The sequence below is a fragment of the Archocentrus centrarchus genome, chromosome 5, assembly GCF_007364275.1.
Source record: "Archocentrus centrarchus isolate MPI-CPG fArcCen1 chromosome 5, fArcCen1, whole genome shotgun sequence".
Taxonomy (NCBI): domain Eukaryota; kingdom Metazoa; phylum Chordata; class Actinopteri; order Cichliformes; family Cichlidae; genus Archocentrus; species Archocentrus centrarchus.
The window spans coordinates 17,462,141-17,486,325 of NC_044350.1; the positions used below are offsets into that span (position 1 = coordinate 17,462,141).

Below are 24,185 nucleotides of genomic sequence, written 5' to 3' on the forward strand. Positions count from 1 at the left end.
AAACTGACAAAAAATATATTTTTGAAAAGTAATGATATGAAAGAGGTTTGGGAAAACTGACATCTCTTCCAGCTGATCCAGCTTCTCCTTTGTCACCCTGTAGATTAGAAAGAGACATATTAAAAATAACTCTGCCAAACTAAAATGTTTCTTGGTGTAGTCCACTCTTTGTGTGCAGTTTGACATGCAATTTTTCATGACAATCATCATTAAAGGATATCACATAATATTAACTGATGGTTCATGTGACTCAGTTAGCAAAAATCTTGCTATGGGTCAAGTAAAATGTCTTTATTCAGCAAAAATGTGGAAAAAAAAATACCCTGACTAAATCACACAAACTGAAAAGAGCTACAGACCTTTCTTCCATCTTCACCTGGCACGCCATCCTCACCCTGTGAGTCAAAACAAAATGCATTACAACAAACAGGAACAAAGTGAATAATGGCCATTCTGCCATGGGAGCACTCAGTGCCTCTGCTTTAGAAACTCACTTAAGAGAGCCATTATGCTGCAGAGCCTGAAATAAATGTCTGCACTGCTTTTGATCAGTAAAGATTATTTAGAGAATAAAGGTACAAAAAGGCCATTACCAATTAGACAAGTACATCAGTCTATGTGGATATTATATTTAGGATGTCAGAGTTACCATTTTGCCAGGTGGTCCAGTTTTGCCATTTTCACCTGCTTTACCCTGAAACATAAAAGCAAGGTTAATTAGAAATTAGAAAGGAAAGCTGAGTAAAAACACACCTAAGCCTAATAGAGAGATACACAGATAGAAAATTAAAAATTGTGTGTCTGTGTGTGTGTGTGTGGGGTGGGGGGGGGGTGGGGGGTGGGGGGGGTGGGGGGTGTTACTCACAGGTGGCCCTGGATTGCCTGCAGGCCCAACAGGCCCTGGGGGACCCTGCGCCCCTCTTAGTCCTGGTAATCCCTGGCAGAAAAAAACAACACATAGCAGAGCTTAACTGCAGTTCACTATTAGATTTTGCACTACATTACTAGAAACTGTAATACAGTGCAAAGTGTCTAGGATTTAAATTTCTAGGATTTGTGCATTTTCTGAGATGATCACTGTGCAAAAGATTCAGATTCGGAAATGTCATCTCCAGTTTGATTTTAATGTGCATGAGCAGCTGCAGAGCTGTCATATAACTGCTCTATAAGCCAGGATTTAGATCCTTTAAATAAACCAAAAGTTTAAAAGTTCTGGACTTTTAATAACATTATTATGGTCAATATTACATAATAGTGTCCTTTGAAAAATGGACTGGCCTGCAGACATCTTTCCCTACAGTCGGCTTATGCAACTCAGCGCAGAACTAAAGCCTATATTTTACAATCTCCACAGTGCCCTCTGCAGGATGTGCCCTTCAAGTGCAAGGTCTGAGTTTACAGCTCCATGGCAGACACGTGTTTACTAAAAATGAGAATTATACAAAATAATGACCCCTCAACCCTGAACTGGACAAGCAGAAGAAAATGGATGGAGCTGCTGATGCATGTTAAGATCAAACTGTATGTGACATTTCTGACATGAGAAATCCTTTGCAGAGTGATCATCTCAGAAAATATATCAGTCCAAAACAATACATTTCCAATAATACAATGCAAAATGGTCAGACAGAATAATTAAGAAAATGACTATAACTGTCTTACGTAACTAATAATATAACCAAAAAATACTGTGTTTATCTTGTAATAATTACCAATAACTTCTTCCTGTCAAGGTCAATTGTATTTTTCCACATAATCTTCCTGGAAAAACAACCAAACTTACATCTCTCCCTGGGTCTCCCTGTTTCCCAGGATCACCCTGTAACAAAGGAAAAGCAAATGCAGTGTATCAACTACACAGAGGCCCCACAAACAGCCAGTTTTCTAGTTTGGTAAAAAATGATAAAAACTGAAATACCCTCTGGCCAGGTGGACCAGGAGCCCCTGGTTTACCATCCAGACCAGGACGACCATCTAAGCCCGATGCTCCCCGTTCTCCCTGATAGCATATCAGTTAAGAGTTAGAACATCACATGGTTATTACAGTCTGACAGTGAGCAGTTCACTTAAGCATACTTTGCTATGAAGCGCATTTCCCCCTACAAAAATACAAATGTTTCTGCCAACAGATTCGTACTGAAAATCTGCTGCACGGCTAACAGAACCAGTGGAAAGAAGGACGAGAGCTGCCGCTCACCAAAAAGCATAAAATCCTTCAAGTTTACTTGCAGTAAAGCTAAGAGAATTACACAGGTCAGTAGAGAACAGTAGGTGAGATTGTGTGGCAAAGTTGCACTGCTTGATTCCAAACCTTCTCTCCAGATGGTCCTCTGTCTCCTGTGTCACCCTGTAAATATAACATGCCATAAATATACCTGAAAGTCAATGAAATTCAAATTGTTACAGATATGTATTAACAACAGCTATAAAGTAGAGAAGGAGTGAAAGAAAGTCCACTCACTCTTGTTCCCGGAGGCCCCCGCTGTCCCTCGGGACCCTTTATAGACAGCAGGAAAAGAAAAAGAAGTCACATCACTCTTACATGCTAAAATCTACAGAGAAAAGGGTCAGTGTGCATACACAGGGGCCTATCAGATGCTCATGGAAGCATTTAAAAATTGCGAGAATGAGGAAAACTCACTCGTAGGCCTGGAGCTCCAGGAGTCCCCGCCTCGCCTTTCTGGCCTTTACTGCCATGCTCTCCTGGGTCACCGGCATCGCCCTGAGAATCACAGTGATGTAATCTGCTGTACTTACATACTGCTGTATACTTTTTAGTCCAATAACCTAACATTTTATTTCAGCTATTGAGGTTTATTTAGGATATTTTGACCTGGTGCAACAGCTCAAATGAAAATACTTCACTATGCAAAACATTCTCAGAGCCTACATATACATGCAGAGAAAAAGCACTCACCTTCTCTCCTCTCTCTCCTTTCAGTTGGCCCTGGATCTCAGCCTGTTGACAAACAAATATGGAAAATGACACATGCAGCTCTGCCTCTGCTGCGTTATCAAAAATGGATTGTTAGTCGTTAATTCAGCGTTAAGCTCATTCCTGGAGACCAGTTAACCAGTGCTGTATGACATTTTTACCACTGTTCCTGGTGATCCTGGGGGCCCTCGAAGTCCCTGTTTGAAGAGATTGAAGTGTGTGAATCCACTAATATTAAATATAAAGCTGTTTCCAAAAAAAAAAAAAAAGCAGGCACCATACCTGTTCTCCTTTCTCTCCTCTTGGTCCAGCCGGTCCAGGGCTGCCCTGTGATTGAACACAGATCAAAAAAGGTGCTGAGTGGCTGACCTTTCTCACAGTTCCTTCTCTCAAGGTCTCAAAATAATAGCACAGGAGCATATTGAAAAGCTGTCTGTATGATAATACATAAATGAGTGTCTCACATTTCGTCCACTCTCTCCGGGGTCCCCTATGTCTCCTTTCTCTCCTGCTGGCCCTGGCTGACCAATCTGACCCTGAGTGCAGTATCAATAGAAATGTCTGTTAAGTGAACTTTCACTTAAAGGTTTCAAAGTGTGAATACCAAAATTTAACTATAAAAAATGTTTCAAAGACACTTCTCCTACCCTCAGTCCTCTTTCTCCTGGCTTCCCTGAAAGTCCAGGCTCTCCCTAATGAAAAATTAAAGAAAAAAAAGAAAATGACACAGAGTTACCAGAGAGACAATGGCACTGCACCGACATGATCATCACAAAATGATCCCTTCTTTGTAGATATAGTATATGATGGGAATGATATTCTTGTCAAATAAAAAAAATCCTAAAAGCATTTTGAGAAAAGACATTATACTCACAGGAATGCCTTCATCACCCTTCTCTCCTTTCTCTCCCTAAAAACAGGTTTAATAATTTATTTCAGTGGGAGCTCTGTGGCATTAAATTTCAAAATCTACATTAGCCCAGTAGAGAGTCTGAAGAGAGTACACATACACAAAGGAAATGCAGTGGGCACGTCATAAAAACAGAAAGGGGGCTTGCTTTTACCTCTAAAATGACCATTAGAAAGAGGTGCATGTTGAAAGAAACAGAAGAAGGTTGCTGTTGATTTTGAATTACAGCACTGAGAGAAACATGCAATCACAAGGATGGATATACAGTAATATGAGGTAAAGTGCTACAGTGTATGGACAAAAGTACTGAGCCACTGAGTGTACTTCACTAAGTAAAACCAGTAAAAGAAACAGAGTAAAAAAAATTCAGTAGAAGCTTCACACAGAGGTTGGGCAGTGTGAGTCATATCATAATAAAGATATTATTACGGAATATATATATATATATATATATATATATATATATATATATATAAAGAACTGCTCATATCAGTGAAGCTGAAACCAGAAAATATTTAACATAAATGCCACTAAAACAATCAACTGATTATTACAATTGCTCTATGTATGTCAACAATCTTGTCAAAATATATTTAATAAACAAAAATCATACAATATGATTCAGCTGAATGTCACAGTAAAACCTGCTCATTGTTTGTAACAAACTCCAGGTAGGAACTTCATCTGAAACACCGCTCTGACCTCTTTACCAGGAAGACCTGGCTTTCCTGGGAATCCTGGGCGACCGTTGTCTCCCCTCTCTCCTGGATCACCTGGATCTCCCTAACAAACAGTTAATAAGACCAGATAAACAATCAAACAGACTCTAATAAACAGAAAAGACTGAAGTATACACAGTAGGCCTCTCACCTTGGCACCCGGCCTTCCGCTAATACCAGGGAGCCCCTGAAGAAAGAGCACATGTTTATGTATTTTTGCTCTAAGGGGCTTTGGGCATGACAACAGGTGGTTCATGAATAATGGATGCTATTGTCAGGAATGTATCACAGCAGCTGTAACTACTGTGACTGTGCCCTTTGCAGTTCTGATAAAGAGAAGTTAGGATAACTTACTCGCTCTCCTGGCACTCCCTTAGGTCCTGCAACATCTGACCCTCCTGAACCTGGAGACCCCTTACAGTATAGCAGAAAATTAAATTAGGATGCGTGTCAAATGCTGAGCATAGATGCAATAATTAATAAACATATTTTTTAAATGCATTTTTGCTCACTTTCTCTCCTCTCTGCCCTGGCTCTCCCTTTTCTCCTCTCAGGCCCTCAGGGCCGGGTAGGCCTCGCTCCCCCTGCAGGTGAACACCAAAGGAAATTAAACCCATGAACTCCGAGGGAGCTCCACTATAACTAAAAGTCCTATGATATGAGATTATATACCTTACCTGATCTCCTTTTCTGCCTGTAAGACCTTGAACCTGAATGATTTAAATAATTCAATAAAGGCTTGTCATCATACACAGAGACTGTCATGGCTATTAAGTGCATATCCAAAAAGAGGACAGATAAATTAATATATGTGATGATTTTCTCATGTCTGATTGCTCACAGTTCTCCCAGGCTCCCCTCGTGCACCTTCATTTCCCTGTGAACAGACAGGTTCACTTGTTCTTTCATCTTTGCTTGGAAATTCATTACATCAGATTATGAAACATTCAATGACAAAATCACGTTCCCATTGACCTGCTGCTTCTCATATCATTGCACTCAATTATATCAGTCTCACCTTTTCTCCTGGTGGTCCACTGGGTCCTGGTAAACCCTGTTAACAAACGGAAATGCTATTTTGTGAGACTCCTAATACAGATGATGCAACAGGTATGAAACGAACAGGCACATAGATGTCATTAGCCAATATAACACAGTAGTCTGTCACTTACTCTTACACCTGCTGCTCCTGCAGGGCCTGGCTTCCCTTGGTCTCCCTGAGGAGACAGTTTAATTCAGAAAAGAGCACAAAATCCCTCTAAAAGCACATGATGTCAAACTTTAACGTACTCAAAACAAAATCAGTGCTGCAGTACTCACTCTCTCTCCAGTTTCACCAGCTGGTCCTCTCTCCCCCTACAAAGACAGAAGGGTTCAGAGTGTTCATGTCCCCCGTATTTAAATTACAAAGTCTTACTGCCATACCTGCAATAATTTTTAGAGCAGTAATGAGAAGCATTACAACAAAAAACATTACTTTTATGGGACGTGCTCAGCCAATAGCCAGAAGGCTGTGAGATGACCACCCAGAGCATCACTTACACCAATCTACCGAGCATCAGTGATATCAGTAAGATCTGCTCAGAGGATACTAAAAGATAAAACATGCCCCATTCACAACCTGTTAACTCTGCTGCCATCTGGAAAGTGATAAATTAGCACAATTTATCATCATTCAGAACAGCTTCTTTTCTCAAGCTGTGGGACTATTTTATATCTTATTTTATTTGCGAGTAGCATAAAGGGCCTACAGCTGCAATGTTATATGATTTTTTAATAATTATTGAAAGAAAGAAAGAAAGAAAGAAAGAAAGAAAGAAAGAAAGAAAGAAAGAAAGAAAGAAAGAAAGAAAGAAAGAAAGAAAGAAAGAAAGAAAGAAAGAAAGAAAGAAAGAAAGAAAGAAAGAAAGGCGCATACTTGAATGATTCAGTTTCATATCATGTGACTCACCCTGTCTCCCTGTGATCCAGGCTCACCTGGTTGTCCTCTGTCACCCTATCAGGACAGAGAGAGTAACAGAAATCATTCTTCTTCTGTTTACAGAAGAAAAAGTTATTTGTTTCCTTACCATCGTCTTACCTTGCTGCCAATTTCTCCTGGAGGCCCACGGGGCCCCTGAAAAACAGGAACAAAATGTTCAAACCTAAATTTATCAACTCCACTGAGGAGGTTATGGAATTATATCTGTTTAATTACATGTTTCCTAATTAGCAGGATTTCACCAGACCAGCACATGCCTATTTGGAAAGCATTAAGATGTTTGCTCAGAACTCTTTAATTGTAAAGCACAGAAGAACACTTTTTCCACATGTATTTATCTATCTAGGGCACAGTTTTTATTATATTCATTCATCATCCATTGATTGTGTAGCCTTAGCTTGTGTGTCCCTTCTGTTCTTTCTGATATTTACTGCATAAAATGGAATATGTCATCATTCTGCTGTACCATCAGCTATGTGTCTGACCTACCCTGTCCCCAGGATCCCCCTTTTTGCCTGGAAGTCCAGGTAACCCATCACCACTGTCACCCTGAAAAATAACCACAGGCCTGTGAAATAAACACATTGCATTGCTCAGCCTGTAAAACTGACTCGACTGGCAACTACCTTCTCCCCTTGTCTACCGTCTGGTCCTGTTGTTCCTGGAAGACCCCGAGGTCCTTGAAGTCCTGGAATACCCTGATAACACAAAAAGCAATCAGTAAATCCAAAATATTCCCCGCTTGCATGCAAAAGCCAACCAGCGTGTCAGCACATTGTCTGCGATTGACAGCTCTTACAGGGGAGCCCTTCTCGCCTTTCACAGCCACCCCACTGCCTACTCCTGGAAGTCCCTGTCAGCAAAGAGAGATAAGAGGTGAGAAATCATTATGCTCGTGTAGTCCTTTGCAGTGAAAGGACAAGCTGGTGATGGTGTGACTCACCCTCTCTCCTGGGCTTCCCTTATCTCCCTGTAGAAAAAAAATGTGGAGGAGGAGAGAGAACGATAGATTGAGAAAACAACCAAAAGAACAACGAGAACAAGGATTCAGAACACTTAGTAGGAATAAAAACTCTATAATAAGTTTCCCAAGAGACTGACGTGCGTCATGTGTATCCACACAAACTCACAGGTTGATCTGCAAAAAACAAAACAAGGGCCTTCGCTGGTGTTTCATGTATTCTATTATCTTAAAATCAAGGCAGACTGACAGAAGAAAACAATATGATAATAATACAACATTCTTATAAAATCACTTAAGTTTTGAACACTGTTGTAATTCTAGTTTGCTGAGAAAGAGGATGAAGACTATGATTCTTCTTCCTTATTTCCTAAGGAGTCACCACAGTGGATGGATCTGCAGCTTTGATTTGGCACAGATTTTACACAAGATGTAACCCTCCCATTTATTCTAGCCTGGAAGTGGCACTCGGAATTCACTAGCTTGTGACCCCTGATCCTGGATTTGTATCTCATCCCTGTCTCTAACCGGTAATCTTTTGCATGTAAGGAAAATGGGTTAACTACTACACCATGGAGCCATTAGAATAAATGCGATGATAAACAGTGTAATTCACGTGGGCTTCCAGAGTTCTAGAAATCAAGCAGTATCTGGGTCTCACCTACTGAATATCAAAACTGGATTTTTGATACACTGAACACTGAAAGAGCTGAGTGTTCTTAAATATACAGGGGAAAAAATAAAAATAGAAACCATGAAATTTAGACAAAAACCCAAGATCAAACAAAAACTGCCTATATCCTTTTTACATATACAGCAGATAACAGATGCTTCATCGATTAAATATGTGGGGAGCTCAGTGCTACCACCATGTGTGAGACTCTGACAATAACAGTTTCAGTGTTCAGCAGTGATTATTAGGAATTCATTAAAGTCTCTATAAAATCAAACAATTATTTATCAGTAGGAATGTAAATAATGGAAAGCACAGAGTGAGCAAACAGTGCTCACAAAAGGTAACCACAATACACATCAGCACCAACACCAGCATAGTATTTTTAAATAAATAAAGCATAAATGTACTATTTCAGTATATAATAACCAAGCAAATTTTCACTGTATTTGAAACTGTTGCTGTTCTCTTGCACTTGTAATACAGGTCAGGAAAGCAGGTAGAAGAGCAAAGCTTCTGGACAGAAGACCGTAGTTCAGCTTCAGTGTTTTGATTTCAAGTTTTGAATGTGCTAGGAAAAGATGTGAAGCATGATTAAGTGTATTTTACAAATTTGATGTTAAAAGAATTTATCTATAGAAATATATTTCTTTGCTTAGCAGAAGAGAAACTGTGTTGGATGTGAACCTTGATCGAAAGTCCTGGTGTTCCCGGTATTCCTGGACGACCATCCTGGCCCGGCGTCCCTGGAACTCCATGTGCTCCTTTGGCCCCGTCGCTGCCTGTCCGACCTGGAGTGCCCTTTGACATGCAACAAAAACACAGCTCAGTACATACAAATGAAGGATAACCACACAAACCACTTTAACTACCTCTCTTAACCTCTCTTCAGCAGGAGGCATTTACAGATGGCATCGTGGCCCACTGGAGTCTGAAGAAGGGCACTCCAGCCCGAAACGTCACTGTTTTAAACGTTGATGGATTAAAATTTTTCAAGGAGCTCTTTGGTGTGCGGACCTCCTCTTTTTTTATTCGTGGCCCACTGTCACATTTAGGATTACACTGGCCATTTAAAACAAGTTCAAGAATGCTGTGAATGTCAGTTGTTAGTATTTTCTGTTCCTTGGCACCGTGGCTATCTCACCATTGTGAAAAAACCCTGATTAATTTTCTAGTTTGCTTCTTACCGGTATTCCTGGGATGCCCGGTTCTCCTTTCCTGCCTGGAAGACCCCCCCCTCCAGATGTTACAGAACCTGGTTCACCCTGAAATATAAGCATGAATTATTAATATCCCATTTTTTTCTCTTTTTGAAATGGGCACAAACAAACTTAGTTTGAAAAATGATTAAAGGTTTCAGCTCACCCTTTCACCTTTATCACCTTTTGGCCCTGATGGTCCTGGTGTTCCTGGTTCACCCTAAAACAACAGAAAACAAAGAAAGCAGTTCAAACCCAGACAGCTGCCAACTCTCTGGGACACGGGGACCAGGGATACTTACCGGGTTTACGCTGACACCAGGTAAGCCCTGTGAACCCTGCACAATTAAAAAAAAATTATTTTATTAGTATTAGTATAGTATTTTATTGACAATGCTAAAATAAAAACATGAACAGTGTGTCTGTGGATTCCAGTCTTTCTACTTACTGGAACACCTGCACTTCCAGAGGCACCTGGTCGTCCTGGCAGCCCTGGATTTCCATCAATACCAGGGAAACCCTAAACAGAAAGCAAAGTGCTTGTTAGTTTGGTCCTGTTTGGCAGGTTTTTGTGATTTAGAATGACTTCAGCTACTTACTCTCTCTCCCTTTTCTCCTTTTACCACCACTGAAGGATCAACTGGGACACTTTGGCCTGGTGTTCCTGGACGTCCTTCAGGGCCTCTGGCGCCATCCCTTCCAGGGAAACCATCACGACCCTGAATCATACATACGTGTCAGTCAGTATAGTAAACAGGAGACTGTTAATGTCAGCATGAAAAGGAGGAGCTGGGGTGACAATGGATTGCAAAGTGATTTGCAGATGCATAGCAACTACAGTACAGGGAGGCGAAAGCAACTTAAATAGCATGTCCTGTGCAGGGTTGCAAATTGACACAATCAGCTGTGTCAGCACTGATGTGGGCCGATATTGATTTACTGGATTTGTGGCTGAGCCTGACTTTGTGGCCTTCCTGAACTGATGCTATGCTCATCAACTGGACTCTTATGTTATGTCCATATTCATTTGCAGTAACACTGCATTGATGCATGCGATGCCACACAGAATCATTAAATTCAGCATAATTAAATGACTCACAGGCTCGCCCTTGCGTCCATCTGCACCATCTCTGCCTCTCTCACCCTGTGGAGTTAAACAAAAGAAACGGCACCTTAGCAGCTGAAGAACAAGAACGCTGGTGGAAAAAGTGCAACTTCAGCACTTGTACCTTCTCTCCACGTTCTCCCTTCTCACCCTAAAAGGATTATAAACAAAATAAATAAAACAATATATTTAGAAATTACATATTGGATGGCAACAGAAGAAAGCTCTTGTTTTTAGCAGTTAGAAAATTGACCCTTTTTTCATCAGAGCTGGATATGAGTGTATCCAATGAAGTCAATCTATGATAACAGGTTATAATACTCAAAAATACAGCATGACAGTACAAAATAACTCACCCGAGGGCACTGAATGGTACACTCATCTGTGCCCTAAAAAAACAGAAACACAGGGCCGAGATGATTTTTTTTTCCCTAAACTTTTTCACTTCAGTTGAACATTATCTCCATTAAAATGAATTGCCAATATTCACTGATGTGGGTGTTCCAGTACAAATAACCAAACTCATAATTATGGCATCATATTAACACAATAATGGGAAAATGTTGTTGTTTTGTTTTTCATTTTTTACATTAATGTCAATCCAGATGACACCAAGCTTAATTCTAACCCAAGATTGTAAACAAATAAATAAATTCAGGTTTCTTCTCACCCCTGGTGTCCTGGCAACATCACAGAGTAAGTCTGCCAGACCCGACTGTAGCGTGTACAACTGCGCTGGATAAGCTGTATACAAGAGGTTGGTGTTGCTGTCTGTCACAGCCCGATACAGCTCCGCCGTGTTTGCCTGGTCTGTACCAACAGCTAGCACTTTCACACCTAGCCAACATACAGACACACAAATATCAAGAGCCTTTTTTTTTTTGTGTGACTGCACAAAAGAGGCAACTGTGCAACAAAAGACTACTCTAAGAAAGTCCATGAATGCTCAACAAAGAGAGCTCACGGGGTCTTGAGGAATAAAAGGTGGTCATACCAAATATTGACTTTCAGGTTTATTAGAATTGAATAAACTCTGTTTTTGCCGTATAAACTGTATTTACTTGTCTGTTTGCAGATGTTTAAATTAATCACTTATTTCCCATTTCAAAATATAAAGAAATTATGTGTGGCTCAAGACTTTTGCACAGCAGTGTAATTCATAAATATTAAACTAAATAAACAAAAATATTTTTTATTTACTTGCAGATATTCTTTTTTTTAAGTTTGCACACATTTTTGTGGCTGTTATATCCCAACAAAACTGCTGCAATTCTGTCAAATATGCTGACTTCATAGGGGGCAGGTGGTAACATCCAACCAGGTTAAAGCAAACTCCAGATGTCGTTCTGTTCATAACAGCATTGTGTCAATGCTTCTGTAATAAAAACCTGTAGCTTTGAGGCTGCTGGCTGCAAGGCTCAGGTCATCATTTGAACTTTTGTCAGCAATGATGACAACAACACCAGGGACCCTTGGCCTCCATCCAGCTGATGGGGTCAGAACATACTGTCTGGTGAATGTCACCGCCTCACCTGCAGAGGGAGACAGGCAATGCCACAAATGTCATCACACAAAAGCAGCTGCTCAGATGCACTGACTGCCAGAGAAGAAAGATAAAAATGCTGACCAATGTTGCTCCCTGGGTTTTCGTCAAAGGGTATGGACTGAACCTCTTGAAGAAGGGTGTCAGATCTGGCATGGCGATTGAGCAGGAACCATATTTTGGGTCTTAAACCATATACTACAACACCCATCTGAAACAGACAAGTAGTGGTAATGAAAAGAGATGCTAAAAAAAAAAGACTTGTACATTTAATTTTGACAAATGTACCTGTGTGTTGAGGGGTCCAATAGTCCCGAGTGACTCTGCTACATTTGTGAGGAATTCGCGTAAAGGTCTTGCAAGATTAATCCGATCAGTAGACGCAGGTACCAGAAACACCACATCCAAACGCTCACCTGCGCACACTGTAAACAGACAAGTGTGCAAGGGTTAGAAAAGTCATTTGTGTTCACATACTTACTCTTTTATGTAAGTATATGAAAAAGCATGTGTTTGTCTTACCAGTGTGTCCATCTACAGAGCTTTCTGTTCCCAGTCCACTTGCAAAGGTGGGCTGCAGGGTAAATCTATACTGAAGGCCCAAACGCAGCCCAGACACCTCATAAGAACTAGATGAAGCAGGCAACGTGGCGGACAAGACTCGACCACTTTCTGAGAAATGTGAACAATGAAATTAAAAGAAATGAATAACGTTAACAGAGCAGGTGTGTGGAAGTCCAAAAAAAAAAAAAAAAAAAAAAAAGTGAACGTGTATACCAAAACGCCTTACCTCTGTTCTCTCTCCAGCGAAGAATATATCCCGTGGCACCTTGTAGAGGAGTCCAGCCTAGCCGCACAGAATTCTGGGTAACCTCTGCCACTCGTAAAGTTGTGGTAGGTAAGGAAGGTGTGGTATCACCAGCTGTGTGTATTCAAATGCAGATAAGTTATCCAATTTATCTGTCAGATTTTGTATAGTTTAAAGGGTTTCTGTGATTTTCAAGATTTTACTTAGTGACTGCAGACTGCATTGGTTTTACAGCAAGACTTGACATTAGTCTGCTTATCACGGAAGGACTACAATGGAACATGCAGTATGTTCAGTTTTACTCCATTGAGTATTTGTGAATTACCTCTAAAACACATTCCCTGCAATTATGTCTGAATGCAGGAAGTCAGGACTCACGTGTGGTAATTCTGATGGACACAGGGGCTCCCTCTCTGTTTTGGACTAAAGCCATGACCTGCACCTCATACTGAGCTCCGGGGTCCAGCTGTTCTAAATCCACTGCTGTCACATCTCCACCTACCAGCTGACTCCTCTCTTCACCACCTGCAGCAAAACACGGTAAGAGTGAGTGATGTAAGAGAAATGAGCTTCCATGACACATCATTCACAAGGAAAAACAACTTATTTCTCATTAATGTAAAGGGTTTCAAAAGAGACAGATGATAAAAAAAAAAAAAAAGCACCTTCTGTTCTCCTCCAAGTCACACGATAAGCTGTTGCTCCCTGCACACCAACCCAAGTGACCCGGACAACCTCTCCAAGGGCCTCCTGGACTTGCAGCGATGTCACAGTCCCAACCTCGGACTGACCTGTTTGTTGCTCTGTAAGAACAATAAAATATTAAGCATTGTTTTCTTGTAATATACTCCAAGTAATTCACCAGTTTCTTCAAAAAGATACCCAGAACACCAGCAGAAAAGTGTATTCAACTGATACACTGAGATACCTGTTTTGACATTTAGAACTGAAGAAATCCCTTCTCGAGATCCAGTCAGCGTAGAAACTTGCACAGTGTAAGCTGATTCTGGCTGCAGTCCATCAATAGTGTAGGTAGAGACATTGGCACCCACGTTACGACTTGTTTCGACTCCTGCAGCGACCAGAATCTTGCTTTACGCTTAACTTTTACAGCACAATTTTTTATTCAACATGCATGTGGATGTATGTAAATGTTGAGCATTTTATGCAAGTAATTCCACACCATCATCACGGCGCCAGGTGATCCTATAACCAGTTGCCCTCGAGGAAGGTGACCATGCAATGCGTATTCTCTGAGACGTCACATCAAGGATGCGAAGTCCAGACAATGATCCAGTTTGGGAAATAGTCTGAGCAGACAGTGTGACCTCCTCTCCAACGCGCTGATTGACAACAGGTGCAACGCCAATTACTAGTGCCTCATCTGGCTGCAGGCCTTCTATGGTGAAGGCTGTGGCCTCTGCTCCCAGAAGACGGGATTGTTCTGCACCTGCAAGGAAGAACACAGAGTTTTTAAAAAAAATCTAAATTAATAGAGTTAAAAATAGCAAAAAAAAATTATAATATACAATATTAAAATTTCTTTAAAAGGTTCACGTAAGGTGAGAACTAAATAATAACACAGCATACAAGATAATACACCTTTAAAATGTATTCAAATGCGTAACACTTACTGTTGCCTTGTGTCCAAGTAACCCTGTACCCTGTTGCCTCACTAACACCCGTCCAGGCAATCCGAATTCTCCGACTATTTGCATTTATTACTCTTAGATTAGTCACTCTTCCTGCAACTTGTTCTGCAATGAGGATTAATAATGATTAATAAAATATAATAGTAATGTTTAAATATTTCCAAGACAGTGAGAGTATTAAAGCACTGTGAGAACAAAAACAGGGGGTAAAGTAAAGACATTAAGACATCTACAGACAAGTGAATATGTAGTAATATGCAGTCTGTAAGTGCTGAAACTGGCAGATAAAAGAAAGTCATGGAAAAATCAAACATCAAGCACAGCAGCACACCCTGTCCGTCCTCAACTCACCTGGTTTTATATTGACTGTAACCGGGTCTCCTTCATTTTCTCCCACCAGTGCTGTGACACTGACACCATATGACACCCCCACTATCAGATCTCTGAGGTCAAAGGTCGTCTGGTTTCCAGGAATGAGACGGATTTCTTCTGCTCCCGCTGACATGACATGAATCATTGAGAAATGTTTACCCACAATCATGTTTTTATTCATTATTTTGCCACAGAAATCACTAATAATAATAATAATAATAATAACAATAATAATGACTAAGTTCAGCGTACATTCGGTGTTCAAGATGGTAATTCTGTACATTGTGGCCCCGGCTACGCCCGTCCAGCCAAGTCTGACAGTTCTGCCCAGAGATTCCACTACTCGCAGGTTGGATACCCTTCCCACTGGCTGCTCCTCTGCAAAGTCAGACAACAAAATGATTTGGGCACAACAAAACTCTAAAATACATAAAAACATATTCAGAAATACAGAAAAGCCAACATCAGTATGTTTATGATCCATAAATCCAAAATCGATCTAGGGTTGATTTCACTGGCAGACCTCTGGATGTGGTGGATACGGGTGTAGCTTCCTCACGACCTTCAAACAGGGTGTACAAGGTGATGATGTATTCTGTGTTTGGTTGAAGGCCTGTTAGCACGTAGCTGTTGGTGCTTTTTGGAAAGGTTGAGCTCCGGACTGGACCTCCTGAAGGGCAGATCAGGGATCAGTGGGTTTTCCTCTTACTTTATATATAATATCAATGTATTACATGCTTTCTAGTCCTTTCAACTTAAAAGTGGAGTTGGGATAAAATACAATAAAAAAAATCTGATCATCATGATAAACTTAATTTTACACTTTGTTCTGTTACTGTACTGAACACAAAGGTTGGATTAACAACAACATTAATAACATAAAACAGCCAACCTAATCGAATAACACTTTTAAGACTGATTTTGCTTTTCTAAGCAAATGTTACACATCAAAATACCTTCTTGTGATCATAATCACATCTTTTCCCCCTTAAAGTGTGTTGGTATGCTTTGAGGACAAAAGCGAGCATCTAAGCATTCATGTCATGTGCATATCTAACCTTCCCCTTCCCTCCACTCCAGGCGATACCCTTGAGAGGACTGAATGAGACTCCAGGTGAGGCGGATGGAGGAGGGACTTGTGATAACTGCTCTGAGGACCTGCTGCTCCTGGCGCTCTAAGGGAAAAACACATTATGTAATATGCCATAAGGATACTGAAATGTCTGTATGTACATTGAAAGGTTTATTGGTTTCTTTAAAGGCTTCTTCTGTTCACGATGGCTGCAGACTTTCCATCCTAAACCAATTTCAGTGGAAATGGTGGGTGACAAACCCACTTTCAAGGTACATTTACTATAGTACAAATTCTGTTCTGCTTGGAGAATTAGTACACGGACTCCACTTATAGAAAACTGTTTTTTTTAACCTTGGCACTTTATAAAGTACTTCATCATTTTTGCTTCTCTTTCACCGATTTAACAATTTCAGTGAACATGAAAATTGCCTTCCTCAAAGCTGATATACTCCTGAGGGAAACCAAGGCCCTTATAATTATTATAAGAGTTAAGAGGGTAAGTAGCATCCAGGTGCTGACAATCTTACTTGATTAACTGATCATCAGCAAGTGTGAGCACCGCTATAAAAGAAGTTTCCTTTTCTGAAGCGTTCATGTGTGTTAACACAATGTCACAATCATACTAGAACATCCTAACAAATTCACACCAAGGTCAGAGTGCACTGCTCAGAGAAATAGCCGGAAAAACAAGGGACGCCTCATACAAAGGGACCATTTTAGACTTATTTTGTAAATAAAAGGACCTGGGCACCTTGCAGTCATTGAGTCAACCATGAATACCAAAGTATTCTAGAGTCAAATGTGAGGCAATCTGTCTAACAGTTGAAGCTTGAATGAAATTTGGCCATGCAACAGGACAAAAACATCATCAATTCTTCAAGAGAATGGCTGAAAATGACAATAATCAAGGTGTGGCAATGGCCCAGTCAAAGTCCAGACTTCAACCTGACTCAAATGCTGTGGCGGGACCTTAACGGAGCTGTGCATAAACAAATACCCACAAACCTCAGGGCCAAAATTCCTCTACATAGATGTGAGAGGCTGATATGTGTAGAGAAAATTATGCATGTTCTGTTTGGCACGACTGAATCAGAGTGGCTGCAGAGCAAAAGTGAACATGAGCATGCATGCCACTCTTAAACCCACAATTCATTTGTACAACAGCCAGTTGCAATATTTGAGCTTACACATGTACAATGTACATATTCATGTCAAAGCATATCGTCATTGTTTTGGAATCTTGTAAAACAATATTATTATTTCATGTCAGTTGTTAGTTCATATGGCAATAAAGTAAATATTTTACTCCATATTACAATATTATAACCAAAAATTTAAGTATTTTTTTGTAATGAATAGCAACTGGAAATGCATACACAACAAAGAGTTTTAACTCTTCAAACATTTAGACACACAGTTTAAGTTCCTGTGGTGTGCAGTATGTACAGTATGTATCATAGACATCTCAGCTCCCTGATTGTAGAACTGAGCCACAAAAAACTTTCCAGCCCTCTATTCCCATCAGTTCTCTGCTCAGTGCATTGTTTCCGCAGTGACTCAACCTTCATTCAAATAACACTGGTCCAACTGTAGAGACACCACATGGGAACTGCTCACGAGAGGCAGATGGTGCGTGTGTATAACAAGTGCGTAGGTGTACTAGAAATGTTCCCCAAACCAAAGCTAAGACCTAAACAGTAACATGTACAGACTTTTTTAAAAAAAAGTGATAAACCAAGCCTCTATACTTGGCAGGACACAACAGATGGAAAGAACAATTTCAAAGAGCATTCTTTATGACAATTAGTTGTTAGAGAAACTGGAAAGTATATAATTGTGCCAACTAACTGTGAGTCACTGATTTTAGTGGACATGGTAACAGAGGTTTAGAGGAGATGAGAACAGAGGAAAACTCACAGAGAGGAGAGTTTGGTGTTGTTGTGAACCACTGAAAGCACACCTACCTATCTTGAATCTGGCTGTTGCCGCAGGGCCCTCGGTGTTGCCCTCATACAGTGGGATTATAGTGACAATGTACTCAGTATCTGGCTGCACCCCAGACAAAGTGTAGAAGTCAACATCACCACCGACCTCCACAGTCTCTACATCACGACCTAAGTGAACAAAAAACAAAAAAACGCAGACAATAATACGATGACATATGAAAAAAGAAAAAAAAAAAAAAATCAGGGAAGAAAAAAGACATGTTGCTTGATGTGTCCTGTCACCTGTAAATGGTCCCCAGACCAGACGGTAGACCCTGGCACCGCTGACGCTTCTCCATTGCACACGAACACTGCCCTCCGACTCTGTCTCCACTGATAGCTGCTGCACTCCCTCAAGGCTCACTGACACAAAAACATAAACAGATGCACATGAAGACAATGTTAATATATGGAAAGTCACCACAAGGGGACAGTATCACTATATATGCATTTTATCAAGTACTATAATCACCTGTATTATATTGTACCTACTGAATATGGTGACATTATACAACAGTAGAAAAGGTGTTAATAACAGGCTAGAGGATGAACTCACATGTGCGGGCATTGAGGATGGACGGGGATGCGGTGTTTCGTGGCAACAAGGGGTAGAGGCTGATGACGTACTCTGTGTTGGGCTGAAGTGAATCCAAGGTGACAGAAGTGGAGTCTGCAGACAGTGACCGCTCCAACAGCTGAGCTGCTGGCTGACCTACTCTTACAGCCAAACAACAGATAGGACAAACAGATACACAGAAGTCCAATTAATGAACTAATACCCTAAGAGCAATCACAAATTAAACTGCACAGTATGTTCAAGCATTCGGTCACAGTGTTTTTGCCTTTACGGCCTCGCCTGTGCTTCATAAGTCTTGAGCGTGTTGGGAGAGGCTGTGTGCAATTTGTGTACCTGCACAAAATGTAGGTGTCTACATATGGCTGGTTTCATGGAATTATAAATGTCAATAGGTGCACACTGAACAGGTAGGAACACCGCACCTCACATTGCAGAGCACGCTCACTAAAATACACTCATTCACGTGGCAGTGCAACTAATCAGATGAGGAGCTTAGTATGAGATTCCTCTAGTGAAGAACCGATACTGGCGCAGCGCGCGGTTAGAGAAACTGCTTCTATGAGCCCTCAGGGGCCACTTTTCTCTATTGAATCACAGCCTGAGCACCCACCCAGACCTCTTGACACACCCTGGCACTATAAATGTGAGGACAAAATGACTCACAATCCATGACAGAAGTACACGTTTCTCAGTCTGCCTAGTTTCATGAACTGTGATGATAAAATGTATTTGATATTTTAGGTAATGATTAGGTTATAAACATCCTAACTGACAGCCAGTGCCTTGGGGAAATTACTTGTTAGAAGCTAATGTTTATCACACTGATCCATACTGTTACACATTCTTGGCGCGGTTCCAGAGTGCCACGAAGAGTTAACTGTTATTGACAAGTGTTAACCGCTTTTCCTTCTTTTTCATATTTCTGCTAAGGTTAACATTATGGCAAGGCAACTCTGACATAATAAGATAACAAAACTTTAGTTTATACTCCAGAAGTCAAGTAAATGTTACCAAAACAGACAGAAAACAGAAAAAATCCGTGTGTGCCTGACCTCGTGGTCCGTAGGTGATTCTGTAGCCCTGGACAGGAAATGAAGGTTGACTCCAGCCCAGAGTGAGAGAAAAGAAGCCTGCCTGGATCAAGCGTAGACTGGAGACACCTGGCAATGACCCTGTGTAAGGAGTCATGGTGTACAGGTATGCATGAGAGGGACTGCATTAGTGTTTTTTTAGTCTCTTTGTTGAGTCTTTCACTTTTTACTCACTGGTCCGTTGCTTGGCAGAAACAGAGTCTCCCACACTGTTGGGGTACTGGGAGATGACAGTCACCAAGTAGTCTGTTCCCGACCTTAAGTCTCGTGCAGTGTAGGTCCTCTGATTGGCAGAAACACTCTCCTGCACAGAGAGACAGGGGTCATCTTTGTATACTACTATTTCTAAAACAAGTTTTTGAAACTTTTGCATTGCAAAAAAAAGAAATGGCTGTGCTTTGGCATTCTTCTATCATCACTATCATGCCAGAGTACACAGAAGGGAATTTCATGCCACACTTTAATCTTTACAGTGTCTATTTGAAGAAGATCCACCCATTAGACAAGTTTATACTCAGCCTGAATGCACATGCTTCCTGAGCAAAGCAGGGCTGACTCTGGTTCATAAAACTGCAATTAACTGTTTCAGTGTAGGTCATATAAATGTGCTGCTGCTCAGTCTCCATGTCTCAACACAAAATCTTTCAACATCTGAGGTGTACCAAAGATCACTTTACCTCAAAGGAAAGCGTCATGAGGTGAAAGAAAAGTGTGAAGGAGGATTTATAAAGACTTAGGAAAAGAGAAGACTCCTTAATGACATAACGGTGGGTGACAGTTACATTAAAACTACAAAGTTCAAAGATGGACCACAAAATGTTCATCTTAGTTCACCCCATGCAGATCGTGAATAGTAACACTTTATTTTTTTAAAAAAGGAACATGCTATATCTTATAAAATGACATATTCTCTTATTTTTTTCCTGATAGAGACATGATCCAATACAACTCTTTTCTTCAATTTCAATAAAGCTTTTTGTAACCAGAGTAAAATTCCATCCATCCATCTATTACTTATCCAATTCAGTTCCAGAGGTGGGGGGCTGAAGCTTATCCCAGCTAACCTGAACTAAAAATTTATGATATTCCAAAAGGCCGCCAATACAACACTGGATATACAGTAACTAATGCAAACTGATTTATAGCGAATCTTAAACACACTTTGAATATAGTTAATATACCTTATAATCTTGATTTAGAGAGGCAACACCTCAATAAGAAGCAGATTTTAATACAGCAGTTCATACTTAAGCTGTGGCTTTAACAGCCTGTTTTAGAAATTTTAAAACACATCAGCAGGTTATGGCATTAAAAGGAAAATACACTTCACATGCAAGATTTACAAGATCTGCTCTACTTGTCAATTATGTTGATCATTTTTTGTGAATGGTCGAATAGTGCGTCACTATGAATTTGTAAATGATGATACAGTGTATCCTATGCTAAAGAAGATAATAAAGGGAGCACTGAAGCAGCTTTTCTTACTTTTTGTAGCATTCACCTAGCTCTTATTATAGCTGCCACGCATATACTTCTGGGTCACTTCACTCAGTTAGGAACCTTCCTGAGGAAATTTAAATATTTGGCCACTCCCATGGACTCACCTGTCGTAGTTCTGCTATGACTGGTTGACCCAAGCCAGTGAGTGGCACATACTGGATCACATAGCCACTCACAGGGCCCCCTGCAGGACTCCAGCGGAACCTGAGAGAGTCAGACGTCTGGCTTATGAACTGAAGGTTGGATGGACTAGCAAACGCTTCTGTGAAGAGAGGAGATGCAGATCAAAATCACATATAGTTTTTACAATAATTGTGACTGTAATTTTTTTAACTCTAAGGTTAAGTCGCGGTAGCATACCATCACTAGCATAAACTCCTCCTGCTTTTGAACAAACTCGAGAGTTTACAAGAGGAAGCAGCGTGTTCAGCAGCTTGAATTCCCCAACAAAGGAGGTAAAATCACTGCTGGGCTGGGAGGAGATCTGAGCCAGTTCATTCCTGTCTGCACTCTTTATGCCTAACAAAGACAAAAAGTTTTCAAAGAAAATAAAGTATTTCACATGTAGGCCGAATATAATTCCTAATTATTCAAAGTAAGTTAGGAGAGACTGCAGATAAAATACACACCAACTGCAAAAACATGCACTCCTTGACTGCGCAGCTTCTGTGCTGGCTCCTGCACGTTGTCCTGCGACTTCCCATCTGTGATCAGGATAGTGATCTGAAAGTTAAGGGGGATCCATAGATAGAATTAGCAACACGGGAAGCGGCATGCTAAATATGGAATTATACATCAATGAAACATAGTGGAATAGCTACTCCTCAGACCTTTGGGACATCTCGACTTGATGCAGAGTTGAAGAAGTTATCAGAGACAAACTTCAGACCGGCACCAGTGCGCGTGTTTCCACCTTTATAGTTTAGATCCTGCACAGCATTCACAAGCTCAGTGCCATTCAGGTAGGTAGTGAAAGTGAACTCAACCCTGATGATGGAAAAATGTGCATTAATGTACAATTCTGCGCCTGCTGTGTATTATTACACGATGGTGTTTTTTTTTTTTTTTTTAACAACTGTCAGTCACCTTGAGGTGTCACTGTACTGTACGGCCCCAAACCGAATCCCCGACTTGCTGACAGAGCTGGCGAATGGCTTTATAATTCCAGCCATAAAGCCCTTCACCTGTAGGAAGTTTGGTCGGCCAATACTGGAGGATCCATCAACCAGGAAAACAATATCTGCAGCTTGTACATTATCACACCTGCCTGAAGGACACAAAGAACAAGAAATATAAACAGAAACACAAAACATCATGTCTGCCAGGGTGGATGCGATAGTGGTGGGATAGCGAAGCTAATTCAAAAAAAAAAAAAAAAAAAGGGAATTTACCCTGAGCTTCAGCCTGTGTCAGGGAGCACAGCAGGACAGTTACAGTGAAAACCCAGTTCCACATCTTCACAGCCTGGACACACAAAGGACAGACAAACCTAGCATTGTTATCTCCAGAAGCTTACAGCAAAACAGTTTGAACAAAGTACAAATTTTATATAGATATTTTAATATCCTATTTATTTCTGTCGTTCAGTATCTAGTAATAGCAGTCATCCACAATTAAAAATCCTGCTGCTGCTGATTGCCATTTCCTTGTTCAGCTGCATTTCATTAGTCATTTGTTCCTCAGCATAGTTTGTGGGTAGTTCAAACCAGTAATTTGTCTGTGTTTTCTTAGGATTCTAGTCATTGTTCTTGCCTATACCTGTTCTGACCCACATAACGTGTTTTATATCTTGCCAGCCTCATTACTTTGAACATGTTTTCCTGTAAGACAGCCACGTCAGGTCTCTTATTATACCAGTCTGTCCCCAGTCCAGGTTTTTCACTGCACCAAAAAGCTTTCACCCTGTTACTCAGTTTAATATACTGCTGAAAACAAGGACCACACAGGCAGCATGGTGGTGCAGTGGCTAGCACTGTTGCCACAGCAAGAAGGTCCTGGGTTCAAATCCACCATCTGGCTGGGGCATTTATGTGTGGAGTTTGTATGTTCTCTCCGGGTACTCCGACTCCTTCCCACAATCCAAAGATGAGGGGTTAGGTTAAATGGTGATTCTAAATTGGCCATAGGTGTGGATGAGAGCATGAATGGTTGCCTGTCTCTCTGTGTTAGCCCTGTGACAGACTGGTGCTGTATGGCAGCGGGGATGCCCCTGTTGGTATTGGCAGATACTCAAAGCCATGGTATCAGTATTGCGTTCCTACCAGAGACATCCCCTATGTAGTCAAAACAGTCAAAGCAAGACAAATATTAAGTTGGCTGAAAGATAAATGGCTACCTGTCCAGAGCCTGTACATAAAAGATAAATGTAGACATGGCAAATTCACCCAATTTGTTTGGAGAGTACCATGCTGAAGCCAGATGTCATGAGTCAAGGGTGGATCTGACTGAGATACTGAAGAGACTGTATAATCATACAGTATTCAATCACAGGGCAACCACATCACGCATCTTACTCATCATACTGCATCACATAAAACTTGGAGCTTGTGATTGAAACCAAAAACTCATCAGGAAAGTGTCTGAGTTCATGAATCAAGTGAAAATTTGAATCATTTTGTCATACACAATCAGACATATTTTGCAACCAAATAAGTTGCACCCTGCTGGCCTTTAGAAAGAATGCAGGTTTAAGGTACTTGACTTCACTTTTTAAACACTGAGGCTAGGGCTGCACCATGTCACATCATCTGCAGTAATGCTGGTACAAATTTTGACATAATATAAAATGTGTTTACTAGTGTGCACAACAACAAGAAAAGCACAGGCATGTCTGACAGCAAGAGCCATGTGTCAGCTTCTGATGATGATGATGATGATGATGATGATGAAGTAAAACAGGAGCTACTTCAACAATCTCCATTAAAGCACAGTACTTTAGAAAATATGCAAGAAAACTGTTCCCACTAAAGGTGGAAACAATAATCTTGTTTCACCACTAGACAAAAACACACTGTTGAGTACAACCAGGCTATGAAGGCATACGAGGAGGACATATTAGCAGCTAGTGAGATGCAACTGAAGTGTAAAGAAATGACTCAA

General features: G+C 40.7%; 1 protein-coding gene across 1 annotated transcript in view; it reads right to left on the bottom strand.

Moving 5' to 3' along the window:
* col7a1 (collagen, type VII, alpha 1) overlaps window positions 1-24,185 on the bottom strand; it is a 60,831-nt gene that overhangs the window by 31,408 nt on the left and 5,238 nt on the right. Inside the window, exons 2-66 of the mRNA XM_030729181.1 lie at window positions 22,478-22,550; window positions 22,173-22,353; window positions 21,917-22,073; window positions 21,716-21,809; window positions 21,447-21,605; window positions 21,191-21,348; window positions 19,761-19,890; window positions 19,548-19,667; window positions 18,475-18,630; window positions 18,162-18,281; window positions 17,898-18,047; window positions 15,917-16,033; window positions 15,382-15,528; window positions 15,111-15,236; window positions 14,838-14,984; window positions 14,469-14,591; window positions 14,018-14,284; window positions 13,763-13,906; window positions 13,500-13,637; window positions 13,213-13,359; window positions 12,817-12,948; window positions 12,549-12,698; window positions 12,315-12,451; window positions 12,111-12,237; window positions 11,872-12,015; window positions 11,154-11,320; window positions 10,840-10,872; window positions 10,608-10,634; window positions 10,478-10,522; window positions 9,978-10,097; window positions 9,827-9,898; window positions 9,681-9,716; window positions 9,545-9,598; window positions 9,367-9,444; window positions 8,867-8,980; window positions 7,489-7,515; window positions 7,345-7,398; window positions 7,172-7,243; window positions 7,035-7,094; window positions 6,645-6,680; window positions 6,516-6,560; window positions 5,885-5,920; window positions 5,737-5,781; window positions 5,583-5,618; window positions 5,406-5,441; window positions 5,242-5,274; window positions 5,077-5,148; window positions 4,919-4,978; window positions 4,716-4,751; window positions 4,548-4,628; window positions 3,810-3,845; window positions 3,583-3,627; window positions 3,400-3,471; window positions 3,218-3,262; window positions 3,097-3,132; window positions 2,918-2,959; window positions 2,642-2,722; window positions 2,462-2,497; window positions 2,312-2,347; window positions 1,919-1,999; window positions 1,784-1,819; window positions 866-937; window positions 650-694; window positions 360-395; window positions 62-97 (exon numbers count right to left, since the gene is read on the bottom strand). Coding sequence (XP_030585041.1) covers window positions 62-97; window positions 360-395; window positions 650-694; window positions 866-937; window positions 1,784-1,819; window positions 1,919-1,999; window positions 2,312-2,347; window positions 2,462-2,497; window positions 2,642-2,722; window positions 2,918-2,959; window positions 3,097-3,132; window positions 3,218-3,262; window positions 3,400-3,471; window positions 3,583-3,627; window positions 3,810-3,845; window positions 4,548-4,628; window positions 4,716-4,751; window positions 4,919-4,978; window positions 5,077-5,148; window positions 5,242-5,274; window positions 5,406-5,441; window positions 5,583-5,618; window positions 5,737-5,781; window positions 5,885-5,920; window positions 6,516-6,560; window positions 6,645-6,680; window positions 7,035-7,094; window positions 7,172-7,243; window positions 7,345-7,398; window positions 7,489-7,515; window positions 8,867-8,980; window positions 9,367-9,444; window positions 9,545-9,598; window positions 9,681-9,716; window positions 9,827-9,898; window positions 9,978-10,097; window positions 10,478-10,522; window positions 10,608-10,634; window positions 10,840-10,872; window positions 11,154-11,320; window positions 11,872-12,015; window positions 12,111-12,237; window positions 12,315-12,451; window positions 12,549-12,698; window positions 12,817-12,948; window positions 13,213-13,359; window positions 13,500-13,637; window positions 13,763-13,906; window positions 14,018-14,284; window positions 14,469-14,591; window positions 14,838-14,984; window positions 15,111-15,236; window positions 15,382-15,528; window positions 15,917-16,033; window positions 17,898-18,047; window positions 18,162-18,281; window positions 18,475-18,630; window positions 19,548-19,667; window positions 19,761-19,890; window positions 21,191-21,348; window positions 21,447-21,605; window positions 21,716-21,809; window positions 21,917-22,073; window positions 22,173-22,353; window positions 22,478-22,541 — 5,745 coding nt within the window. The 5' untranslated portion in view covers window positions 22,542-22,550. The remainder of the gene's footprint in view (window positions 1-61; window positions 98-359; window positions 396-649; window positions 695-865; window positions 938-1,783; window positions 1,820-1,918; window positions 2,000-2,311; window positions 2,348-2,461; window positions 2,498-2,641; window positions 2,723-2,917; window positions 2,960-3,096; window positions 3,133-3,217; window positions 3,263-3,399; window positions 3,472-3,582; window positions 3,628-3,809; window positions 3,846-4,547; window positions 4,629-4,715; window positions 4,752-4,918; window positions 4,979-5,076; window positions 5,149-5,241; window positions 5,275-5,405; window positions 5,442-5,582; window positions 5,619-5,736; window positions 5,782-5,884; window positions 5,921-6,515; window positions 6,561-6,644; window positions 6,681-7,034; window positions 7,095-7,171; window positions 7,244-7,344; window positions 7,399-7,488; window positions 7,516-8,866; window positions 8,981-9,366; window positions 9,445-9,544; window positions 9,599-9,680; window positions 9,717-9,826; window positions 9,899-9,977; window positions 10,098-10,477; window positions 10,523-10,607; window positions 10,635-10,839; window positions 10,873-11,153; window positions 11,321-11,871; window positions 12,016-12,110; window positions 12,238-12,314; window positions 12,452-12,548; window positions 12,699-12,816; window positions 12,949-13,212; window positions 13,360-13,499; window positions 13,638-13,762; window positions 13,907-14,017; window positions 14,285-14,468; window positions 14,592-14,837; window positions 14,985-15,110; window positions 15,237-15,381; window positions 15,529-15,916; window positions 16,034-17,897; window positions 18,048-18,161; window positions 18,282-18,474; window positions 18,631-19,547; window positions 19,668-19,760; window positions 19,891-21,190; window positions 21,349-21,446; window positions 21,606-21,715; window positions 21,810-21,916; window positions 22,074-22,172; window positions 22,354-22,477; window positions 22,551-24,185) is intronic.